This window comes from Triticum urartu, chromosome 6 (genome assembly GCF_003073215.2).
Source record: "Triticum urartu cultivar G1812 chromosome 6, Tu2.1, whole genome shotgun sequence".
NCBI lineage: Eukaryota > Viridiplantae > Streptophyta > Magnoliopsida > Poales > Poaceae > Triticum > Triticum urartu.
This window is the reverse complement of record NC_053027.1, coordinates 32,827,726-32,839,890: the sequence shown is the minus strand read 5'-3', so window position 1 is coordinate 32,839,890 and position 12,165 is coordinate 32,827,726. Positions and strand designations below refer to the sequence as shown.

The 12,165-nt window shown below is 40.8% G+C and overlaps 1 protein-coding gene across 1 annotated transcript; it reads left to right on the top strand.

The window, feature by feature from the left end:
• The first annotated feature begins 468 nt into the window (after nucleotides 1–468).
• Nucleotides 469–10,971, top strand: LOC125516480 (formin-like protein 18). Its single transcript, XM_048681910.1, has 5 exons — nucleotides 469–542; nucleotides 7,999–8,522; nucleotides 9,249–9,333; nucleotides 10,062–10,109; nucleotides 10,683–10,971. The coding sequence occupies exons 1-4, from the start codon at nucleotides 469–471 to the stop codon at nucleotides 10,081–10,083; spliced, it is 705 nt and encodes a 234-aa protein (XP_048537867.1). The 3' UTR covers nucleotides 10,084–10,109; nucleotides 10,683–10,971.
• The last annotated feature ends 1,194 nt before the right edge of the window (nucleotides 10,972–12,165 follow it).

Genomic DNA, 12,165 nt, shown 5'->3' with positions numbered 1-12,165 from the left:
AACGGTCAAAGGGCAAAAGCATAAGACGAGCAGAGTGGTTTGAGTAGGAATGACTGTTGTCGAAACCACGCCCATCTGTGTTTTTATAGAGTGATAGGAATGTATAGTCCGTAGATATATCACCACATAGACATGAAACAAAACTTAAAATTCCCCACTTGAAGTATTAGTTAATGATTGAAGTGGGATGTGTAGGAAATTCCACGAAACAAAGGGTTGGCCGGGGGGCACGGGGATCACTTCTTTTTTTTACAACTTATGTATATGTTCATCACTTCACGTGAAGAAAAGATGAATGCGCCATTTCCCTTGGGAATAGGTTCAAATTTTGCATGATACCATAAGCATGGGAACAACTACGCATCTTGAGTGTCTATTCAGCTCTAGAGAAGCACTATGGTACGCCTTGCACAGGAAACAAAGTAGAAGATCCCGTGGGGTGTACGTCGGTGTAGTGGAAGACGAGCGATGGTGGTGGTTGGATCTTTGGATGCAATGGGTGGCACCGGCACCGCACACCCCATCCGCGTCCGCCCTGCCAGGCAAGTTCCCGTCCAGGCACGACCACCCGCGCCGCCGGAGCAGCAGCCGCGATGCATCACTCCGATTACGCGAGCAGAAGAGGATGACACCATACGGTCGTCGCCGCCAGCCCCGTAACCGCCGTGGCTCTGATCACGCAAGCAGAAGGAATTTTTTGAGCCAGAGCAGCAGCCGCAGAAGAAATTTAATGAATATGTGTTAATTGTTTTTCAAATACATGTTCAATTTCATTAACGATACAAATTCTCACTTAAAACTACGAAAAAATTACATTGTAAAACTATTCTTTCAAATGTCACTCAATACCTGTCTACTTTTATAATACGCATAGCATTTTCTTATACATCTGGAACATTTTTGTTTACACGTCAAACAGTTTTCGAATACATGGTTTGAATATGTGTTAAACATTTTTCAAATACACTATTCACATTTTTACATTTTTTAAACTATGCGAACATTTTTTAAAAAATTGCAAATATTTTTTAATGCATGTACATTTTCTAAAATGTCATGTATAATTTTTTAATTTTGCAAAAAGTACATTGTTTAAAATTCTACAAATACCTTTTAGAAACACATAAATATTTTTAAAATGTCACAAACATTTCGATGAATGCTATCAACATCTTCTAGACATAGCATGAACAGTTTTCAACATTCCATTAAAATTTGTCTAATGCACGTTGAAAATATTATAGAATTTTTAAATTAATTAGATATATAGCTCAAATATAAACAGAGGTAAAAAGAAATGGATGAAGAAACAGACGCCACAGCTATATCTCGTCTGTTGCGAGATGTAGCTCTGGTTTGCCTCTTGCGCCCTCAAATATGGGCCAGTCCATTGGCGCATTTAGCTCTCTCGGTTGTTTTTTCTTCTTTCCTCTATTGTACCCTGGTTGGACTGGTCTGGGATTTCCCGCCTTCTTTTTTTTTCTTTCTTTCATTTTACTGTTTTTTCTTTATTATTTTTACCTGTCTTCTTCAATTTCATTGCTTTCTCTTTTCTATCTTTTTCTATGCGTTTTCTTTACCTTTCTCACCGGTTTTCTTTGGTTTTCTTTTTCTCTTTTTTCCTTTAATGTATTTTTTATGTTTTCATCAGTTTTCATAAGGTCTTTTCTTTTCTTTTTTCATCTGTGTGTTTTTCTCATGGTTTACATCAGTTTTGGTTTGATATTTTATTTTAGTATTTCTTTACTGGTTTTCTTCAAGATTATTCAATGCCTATCTACTTTTCCCATACACATTGTACATTTTCTGGACACATCCGAAATATATTTTTTTCATACACATTAAAAAAATTTCACCTACATCATTAACAGTTTTTTATATATAATTGTATGTCTACTTTTTCTTATACATGATATAATTTTTGGATACATAATAAACAATATTGTTATTGACATTTTTTTTCAAATAACGAACTAACTTTCTTCAACTCATTTTTGATGACTAAATTTTGCATACACGTTTAACATATTTGAGTACATGGTAAACATTTGTCAAATATATGTTTTGATGAATTGTTTTTCATACATATTGTACATTTTTCTTATACATCTTAAACATTTCTTTTGTACATGTTTATCTTTTTACAAATACATGATTAACATATTTTGAGTATATATATGTCAATGTCTACTTTTTCAAATATATGTTTACAATTTTTAAATGTGTGATGAACAGCTTTTAAAAATTAAATTTAGAAATAAAAGCAAACTTTTAAAAAACAAAAGAAAAAAGTGGGAAAGCAAAACAGGAGGAAACAAAAAAGGAAATAGTCGCTTCTCACTAGGCCGACCCATTTTTCTAACTCGCATCAAGCGAGATATAGATGCGCCCAAAAGCAGAAAAGGGAAAACAAACAAACATGAAGCTACTTGGGTCGGCCCAATAGTTGCGACGTGCAGCGCCCTTGAGTCGAGCGCTTGTTGAGTCTTGTACGAAGCAAGACCCCAAATTCTATTTGGCGTCCGTTGCGCCGGTTTAAGGTGTTGCCACAAACGGGCACAGATGACCCCTCCCCCCCTCCCCATTGATGCTGCGTCGTCTGGCACGACCCATTAAAATGTATCCGAGAGAGTTCGATCACTAGTTTTGGGTAGCTTCCAGAAACTTCCTATCCAGTACTTTTTTTTATTTGTCTATTTTCTATACCAGTTTTGTTTTTTACTTTTATTTAATTATTTTATTTTTATTTATTCCTTTTATTTTTATTTTTCAATGAACTTTTTCAAATCTCTAAACTTTTTGCAATTTTTTGAATTTTTTCTATTGATGAACTTTTTTTTTTCCTAAAATCGATAAACATGTTTTCAAAATCAATGAATTTTTTCAAATCATTGTACTTTTTTCAAAATCGATGAACTTTGTTTCACATTCGTTCACCTTTTTGAAATCCACAAATTCAGGAAAATTTATTCAATTCAGTGAAAATTTTCAAATTCATTTTTTTTTCTAAAATTGTGATATTCTCTTTGAAATATGTAAATGGTTTTAATCTCACATTTTTTTCAAAGTACTATGAAAACCCTGCTGGAGAAGACCAACTGCAGAAAAAAGCGATAATAAACTAGCTTCTTATAGAGAATGAAAAGAAAAAAGAAGCAAGCTGGCGAAGCGAGAGAGCCAACTAGCGCTATAGTGGGTCGCGACCCTCTGGCACCGCGCGCGATCGCCACCTTTCGTAACTGGCACTTAAATTGCTGACAAGGAGCTCTCAAGCAAGACATATCCTATCCCACGCAGGGGTTCATGAGAAAACATGGCCCCAACTCCCAAACCCCCCCCCCTTTAACCAGAGTTTTAATTTTGTGTGTGCTTTCTTATGCCATTTTAAGTTTTTTTTTTATTTTCTGTTTTTCTTTTCTCAATTTTCATTTTAAAATTAGTTAACATTTTATTAAAATTGGGAATATTTTTAGAAAATTGTGAATTTATTTTTATATTGGAACAGAATTTCAAATTTTAAATCTTTTTTCTAAATCAGGAACATTTTCTAAAATCCATGAACATCTTTAAAAATTTGTGATTTTCTAAAAAAAATCCTAGAGATTTATTGCATCATGATATTTTTTTTATATTCGTAACTGTTTCGTAAAATTTGTGAACATTTTGAAGTTTTATAAACATATTGATAAAGATGGAAAAAATCCACTTAAAACAATAGTGTACATGGCGCAGTAGGTGCTAAGTGATGAAGCATTATATGGGCCGCACCATTTAGCATCCAAGGTGGGGATTTGGTCTACAACCAGACACGCATTATAGGAGCACTCTACTATAACATTGGTGTATAGGACACGTAACGCATGTGTACACACATTCACATATCGTCTAATGAATATACTAGCTCAACCGCAAAAAAATAATGAATATACTAGCTAAATACCCATGCGTAGACTCATGACACCACACAGAGGGCACAACTCATCACCAAGCACATACACTTGACCAACTTTGTTCGTGATGAGAGGCTAGAGGTGGTCAGGCAACACCTGCAACACAAATATCTTGATCATCAAAGGGAGGTACGCTTTTCATAAAGGTGTGGTCCATGCATTAGTCGGTGCACAACATAGAGTGTGACATGCCAAACCGACAAAGAAGAGTCTTGACATGTTCAAGTGCCAAAATATGGCTTTTCATAAAGGTATGGTCCATGCGTTAGTCGGTGCATGACATAGAGTGTGATATGCCAAGCCGACAAAGAAGAGTCTTGACAGGTTCAAGTGCCAAAATATGGTGCCCAGATAGTCTGTAAGCAGCGGCGGGAGGGTCACCTGAGGTTGGCCCAAGCAATGATTTCCTTGGGCCCAGTAGCAGAGACATGCCCAGACAGCCGTGGCTGTGTCCTGGGGCCTGATGCCCAATTGACTTACTGTAGCTAAAATGCTACAGTAAAAAGGTGGCCTGGAGCGGTCTGAGCCTTGGCCCAATACTGGCCCCGCCATTGCTTGGGCCCAAATGTTCGACGAAATGAGATGTTCCAGTTCCCATTATGGGCAACCGAGGCAACACTAGTAGAAAAAGACTGATTTGTTCCGGTTCATAAGGCCCATTTGTCCCAGTTCGGGAACCAGGGCTAAAGGGTTGATACTAAATCCCAATAACTTTAGTCCCGGTTCGGCTACGAAGCGGGACAAATGGGCCTCCACGTGGCCGCTGCGGCTTGCCCAGACATGAGGGCCTTTTGTCCTGATTGGTAGCACCAACCGGGACCAAAAGGCATCCACGCGTCAGTAGTTCAGGGGCTGGGGTTTTTGTTTTTTTTTGAAATGGAGGGCAGGTTGGGGGTTTTGTAGGGTTAATTTAGGGGTTTCATATATTGTGTTAGCTAGCTAATCGAGAGAAGTGTCCTATCTTATCTCCGTGCTTGGTCGACGCTATGTATTATACGTATAAAGAGGACTTGACACACTAGTTAGTAAGCAAATGAAGGAAACCATTAAGTACAGAAGATCGTCATGAATATATACAGAGAGAAGTGATCGACCTCTCCTTCTCCGAGAGATTGGTCGAACAACAAGTTTTCGTATATTTATCCGACGCTACTGGCTACATATATACAATATAAGATCTTTTACAATTCAATAACATCTGGACTCAAGTTTCACATGGTATTTTCCGGCTTTATTGATGACGTGGTCAAGAAAGAATCCCGCCAATTTTTTTTGAATTGCTCGTATGCGATCTTGTGGTAGGAGTTCATTCCGCATCTCCCACATCTAATTTGAAGAAGGGGGTCAATACATATATATGAATGAAATTCAACACAAATGATGGTGTAATAAAATGAAATTGCAAATATTATTGCTTACACACTTCAAATTGTCTTTTAGAGTAGCCCTGCTTATTTTTGCAAGTCACGTTGTAGATGAACTCGCAAACGTAGTATCCACACTAATTATTCCCGGGTTCGTGCCACAAGCACTTTACAAGAAATAGAGGTCAATCAAACTGATAATGAAGCATTATTAATGGTATTGATGAAAGTAGCTAGAATCAACAGGAGATGCACGGAACAGTAGTACTTACTTTCGGGTGTGTAAATCGCAGCTCCTCCGGCAGTCTCGGAGCTTGTGTGGTGAATACTTTCCAAACCCTACGAGACAAAGAAAACAATTACTTGATATCAGGAAATGAACAAAGTTGCGGATATGGCGCGATAATGATCGATTGAACTTACTTCTCTATTATTTTAGTCATGGCCGCGTAGTCCTTGGGATTTTTTCTCCTCGAGTCTAAAACTGTTACTAGTCCCTGCTCAAGCTTAATATCTAGGGGAATATAGTGGAAGCTGCGCACGCATGCATAACTCATCAATTACATTACTATAAACTCGAGTAATAATGGAAACCGAATGTCCACAAGACAGTAACACTTACTTGAAGTTGTAAGGAAAGAGTATTTAACTTTGTTTTGATTTTGAAGCAACGATCGTAGCAAGTTGGCCTCGGTTTGTTTGACATCATATTTAGCCGTCCATTCATCTATGAGATTTGTGTTAATGAACCCAATATCACAGATTTCTGCCTTTCTGCATTCAACGATCTTTAATCTGCATAATATAGTGAGAATAATTATATATACATGCAATAAAAGAGCTGAGCTATATATAGAGACTTAATTACAAATGTAGTACTTACAGACAGTAGCAAGTGACGATTATTTTATCGAGGGCCTTTTAATTGAAAAACTGGAAGAACTTCTCAAATGGAACAGACAACGTATCAATTCCAACGAGGTCATGCCTCATAACTCTTCGCGTTTCAAAGAATTCCCTCACTTGGGCTTGACAGATCTCCGCGTTTTCCTTCTCGGTCATCTCGTATGGTAACTTCTCTATAGGTTTGAGAGATGGACCGAATCTGTATTGCCTCTCGTCTCTGGCTGTACTGCTAGACGCCGAAGCAGCCGGAGTGACGGCGGCTGTCTTCCTTCGTTGCTTACGAGGTGGAGAAGGAGGCGGAGTGCTACGATGATACGTCCATTTTGCATCATGCTTTTATATCGATATTTATCACATTATGGACTGTTATTTCACTTTATATCACAATACTTATGGCTATTCTCTCTTATTTTACAAGGTTTACATAAAGAGGGAGAATGTCGGCAGCTGGAATTCTGGTCTGGAAAAAGAGCAAATATTAGAGACCTATTCTGCGCAACTCCAAAAGTCCTGAAACTTCACGGAACGTCTTGAAAGAAATAAAGAAAAATTCACGCCAAAGATGAAGGCCAGGGGGCCCACACCCTTCTCACGAGGGTGGGGGGCGCCCCCCTAGGGCGCGCCCCTACCTCGTGGGCCCCCTGGTGTCTCTCCGACGCCCATCTTCTCCTATATGAGGTTTTTCGATGAGAAAAAAATAAGAAGGAACTTTTCAGGACGAGACTCCGCCGCCACGAGGTGGAACCTTGGCGGATCCAATCTAGAGCTCTGGCAAAGAGATTCTACCGGGGAAACTTCCCTCCTGGAGGGGGAAATCATCACCATCGTCATCACCAACGCTCCTCTCATCGGGAGAGGACAATCTCCATCAACATCTTCACCAGCACCATCTCATCTTCAAACCCTAGTTCATCTCTTGTATCCAATTCTTATCTCAAAGTCTGGGATTGGTGCTAGTAGGTTGCTAGTAGTGTTGATTACTCCTTGTAGTTGATGCTAGTTGGTTTATTTGGTGGAAGATCGTATGTTCAGATCCTATATGCATATTATTACCCCTCTGATTATGAACATGAATATGCTTTGTGAGTAATTACGTTTGTTCCTGAGGACAAGGGAGAGGTCTTGCTATTAGTAGTCATGTGAATTTGGTATTCGTTTGATATTTTGATAAGATGTATGTCGTCTAGCCTCTAGTGGTGTTATGTGAACGTCGACTACATAACACTTCACCATTATTTGGGCCTAGAGGAAGGCATTGGGAAGTAATAAGTAGATGATGGGTTGCTAGAGTGACAGAAGATTAAACCCTAATTTATGCGTTGCTTCGTAAGGGGCTGATTTGGATCCATATGTTTCATGCTATGGTTAGGTTTACCTTAATACTTTTGTTGTAGTTGCGGATGCTTGCAATAGAGGTTTACTATTAGGAAAAACTTTATACACAGAATCTTAACAGCAGCGCAGCACAAAAAAAGACGCTACTGCTAATTAGTAGTAGCGCGGGTTGTAAACCCACACTACTACTAATTGATAGTAATAGCGCGGGTTATAAACCCGCGCTACTACTAAGTGTTCTCCATCGTGCCCGCCCGGACAAGCAGTAGTAGTAGCGGGGGATATAAACCCACGCTACTACTAAGTTGATAGTAGTAGCGCGGTTTATAAACTCCGTGCTACTACTATGTGATCTTCATCGCTATTATTATGTGGTCTTCATCGTGCCTCCCGCGACATGCCATAGGAGCAGCGTGGGTATAAACCCAGCGCTACTGCTGTAGAACCACCGACGCATGTATACACATAGCTGGCGGAGGCCAAAGCCCAAATTCCCCTCTTGACCACTCCGCCCACTCTTCCTCTCCTTTTTCCCAAGTCCCCGGCGCCGCCGCCCAACGTCCCCACCAAGCACCACCCGTCCGCCACCGCCACCGCCTCCCTCTCCCTCTCCACCCGCGCGCGCGCCGCCTCCCCCAGCGCCCCGTCCCCCTCGCCGTCTCCTCCGGCAGACGGGGTCGGCCCCGCGGCGACGACGCGGGGCGACGTGTACCTGGGGCGGCAGCTCGCGGCCGCGGCCGCGGCGGGCGCCCGCACGCGCGCGCCGGAGGAGGACGTCGAGAGCCGCCGCCGCCGCAAGGAGAAGCGGAGGGCCCTGGCCAAGAAGATGACCCCAACACACACACTCCCGCTCCCATCCTCTTCTCCCGGGATGCAAGCAGCTGCAAGGAAGGGCGCGGCGGCGGCGGCGGCGACGGCAGCGTCGGCGTCCTTCCACTCCACCGCCGCGGCGCTCTCAAAATCCACGGTGCGCCCACCCTGACTTTCCCCATCCATCTCTTTCTCCCTCTTTCTTTTTTCCTGATGACGAATCAATTCGATCCACGCATCCAGTTCAGTTCTTGCTCTCCAAATCCCATTAGGATTGCTATACTAGATAGGCTAGGAGAGCTGGCTAGGCTGTAAAAGAGGAATATTTACTGCCCGGGATCATCATCACAGTCAGCTTAGCAGGATGATTAGTTTGCACGCTTCAGCAATGGAAGCTCTATTGTGCTGTGCATTTTTCAGGTCCACTGCACATTTGAGGTCTACCTCAATTTCATAATGAAATTCAAATTGAGGGTTCCTTTAATTTCACCCACAAAAAATTGAGTGCCTGAGGGCTTGCCAAATGCCAAGTACAGTAGCATATGCGCGTATTCAATAAAACTATTTGGGATGTGAGCTTGACCATGGTTCTGTAATTATTTTTGCGCAGCCTTGTATCCGGTTCAACGTCCGAGAAAAGCGCACAGACGCGAAGAATGCCCTTAAGAACATTCTGCCTATCAGAGCATGGACTAACATGACACAGTGTGTTTCCTTTCGCCTGTCATCGCTGTCGGCAGTGAAAATTCGATGCCAAATCACACCTGATGGCTGATGTAGTGTCTGCACTAGGAAATGGAATTCTAAAGTGACGATTTGTTTATCTTGACTGTATGATTGCTGGACATGACAACATTGTCTTGTTTGTATCCTGTGTGAGCAGAAGAAGAGGCACAACCAACTGAAGACCGTGCTATGCGGGCGGTGCAAGCTGCTGTCGCACGGAAGGTGTTTGACAAAATGACCAAGTAAGGTAAGAGTGGCTTTCATAGTTCTAGTACTACTTGGTGTTTTTGTTTCTCTCTGTAATATACTAACGTGAGTCTAACGATTAAATGGGAGGCGAGACGACATCGTCGCTTTGACTCAAACGAACCGTCGGCTCGGCCGCCGCCTGCTGCAACGATTGACCTCCGTAGGTCATTTTCTAGGATTTGATAGGGTTAATGTGACACACTCCCCGTAGGTCATTTTCTAGGATTTGATAGGGTTAATGTGCTACCCTTATCAGGCATGTACTTTATTCTAATCAAATTTGATAGGGTTAATGTGACACAATACCCGTAGGTCATTTTCTAGGATTTGAAAATAACTGCCAGTACTTGTGTGCAGGCTGCTAATAGTAGCATACTTTGTTCTAATCAAAATTTCTATGCAATTCAATCCGGAAAGCCACTCTGTTAGTAATACAGAACTAGCATTTATTTAGACTAAAAATATGCACTGTAATTTAATGTGCATTTTTGCCCAGTAATGTGTATTCCTTCTCTTTTTGGTTGCCTGAATTTAAAGTGGTTTTGGACTGTAATTTTCAGTAATGTGTCACTTCTAGTTTACCTGAATATTTTTGTATTCTTATCAGTTTTGTGCCCCATTCTAAAGAAGTTCAGTAAATGTGTACGTCCCATTCTGTAAATACAATATTTTACAAACCATTTAGATACAAAAACCTGATCTTTGTTTTCTTTTTCACAAGAAGCTATTTTTGGCTTACATGAAGGGATGCATGCTCTTCATCTTGCAGGTATGACTCATCCTCGCATTCTTACTCCGCCTTTGTTTCCTTCGACTTCTTGATTCTGAAATTTTAAGATAAATTGTAAGTACTCAGTATCATGTTCTTAAGCAAAGCTACTGTTTTTTGCTTGAATTACAGTGTTTTGTCTGACCTATGTATAGTGTCAATAAAATCTAAATTTCAAGATGGAGATACATTTTTTGGTGGCATCTTACATCAGTCGTTGGTCGTAGGATTTTAGAAAAAAAACACTGTATCAGGAATACAAGTGTTTATGAAACTACTGTTGTTGGTTTAGCCAAACACCTCACAGTTTCCAAAACTACAGTTTTGTAGAAACCATAGTATTCTGATTGAGCTAAGCTAGCCGTGTATATCCACCTGTGGGAGTCAAGGTGCGTACGCTCCTTGTCTTTTTTCACTTTTTAGATTAGATTGAATAACAAGAATTGCCAATCAACTGTAAAAAAATTTAATTACCAATCTGCATGCACAAGACATATATCTTTCTCATCATTTTAAACAGTAACCATTGATACTCCAAGCATACATTTTCTGAGAATTACTCCATATATGTAGGCTGGCAGCGGTGTTCGCAAATCACCACGGAGAAAGTAAAGATCTCGAGAGGATTCCGTTTGTTTGCTCTATGTATTGTCTTTCGAAGCGCAGGAAAAAACACAAAAAATTCTAGTTTATTTTACTGCCTTTTGTAGTAAAAGAAAATGAAAATCACAAAAAAATGTTTGTTTCTCTGCCTTTTGTACTAATGGAGAGGGAAAGTCACAAAAAAATGTTTGTTTTTAGGGTCGAGCAGTCAGTTGGTTTGTCGCTCACTCAGAAATGTTTTTGGTTTTGGGGGCTTCGATGTGTACATTGTGCATCAGCATACACTGCTAGCTGCCCGTGGAGATCAGCACTAAAGAATAAACAAATCCTGGTAATTCTTTCATCTAGGATGCTTATGCCGTCTCGAAACTGTCAACCTGACTCATAGAATGATCTTTTTATTTAGGATGCATGGTTATTTTTTCTTTTTCTTGTTATTATGCATTACTATGAGTTCACGGACGGTAGGCACCTGAGCTATTTACAGAAGGAGGGGACCCAGCCTTCTTCACGGCTCGCGGCAATGTCTCCCATTGATTCGTTCGTGCAACAAGGAGGGGACCCGTCCTTCTTCACGTCTCGTGCAACAAGTAAGGACCAGCCTCTGGTTATTACTATTGATTCGTGTGCATGTGCTAAAAAGTAAGAAAATACCCTGCTGGATTTGGACGCTGACAAGCACTAACAAGTTTTCACTTTCCCGACGTGGCCACAAGGGTGATCGACGCGGACTACCGCTGCCTGGTGGGCGTCGTGCTCTTCAACCACTCGGAGGTGGACTTTGCCGTGAAGCCCGGCGACAGCGTCGCACATATGATCGTCCAGGTGATCGTGACGCCGGAGGTCGCCGAGGTGGAGGACCTCGATACCATCGTTTGGGGGGAGGGAGGATTGGGGTCCACCAGCATCTGAACTCCGGGCCTTGGTAGATACATCTAGAGAAGTGGTATGTTTAGGCTGCTGGTGAAACACTAGGAAAGATACCTTTGGTTGTGTGCGTTTACTGTTAAATGGAATCACGTGATCTCTTGTACTACCTCCGTCTAAGTGAATAAGTCATTCGCGTAGTTCTAGGTCATCGATTTAAGGAATTAAATATGTGTTATATGTCATGAAAAGTATATCACTAGATTTCTATAATGATGTAGTTTCTAAATACATATTTTTTGTCACATATAATACATATTTAGATAGTTAAATCGTCAACCTAGAACTACGCGAATGACTTATTCATCGAAACGGAGGTAGTAGTTGAGATGTTCAATGTTGCATCCATGAATGGTGCAAGTGTTAAGATGGTCCTTTAACCTTAATTTATTTTGCACTGGACGTGTCTCTGATCTTCATCCATGAATGTTGCATCTAATTTTTATTTTTTTAAATTCTTAATTTGTTAGTAGTAGCGTGGGGGAAAAATGTGTGCTACTAGTATTTAAGATACTAGTAGCGTGTG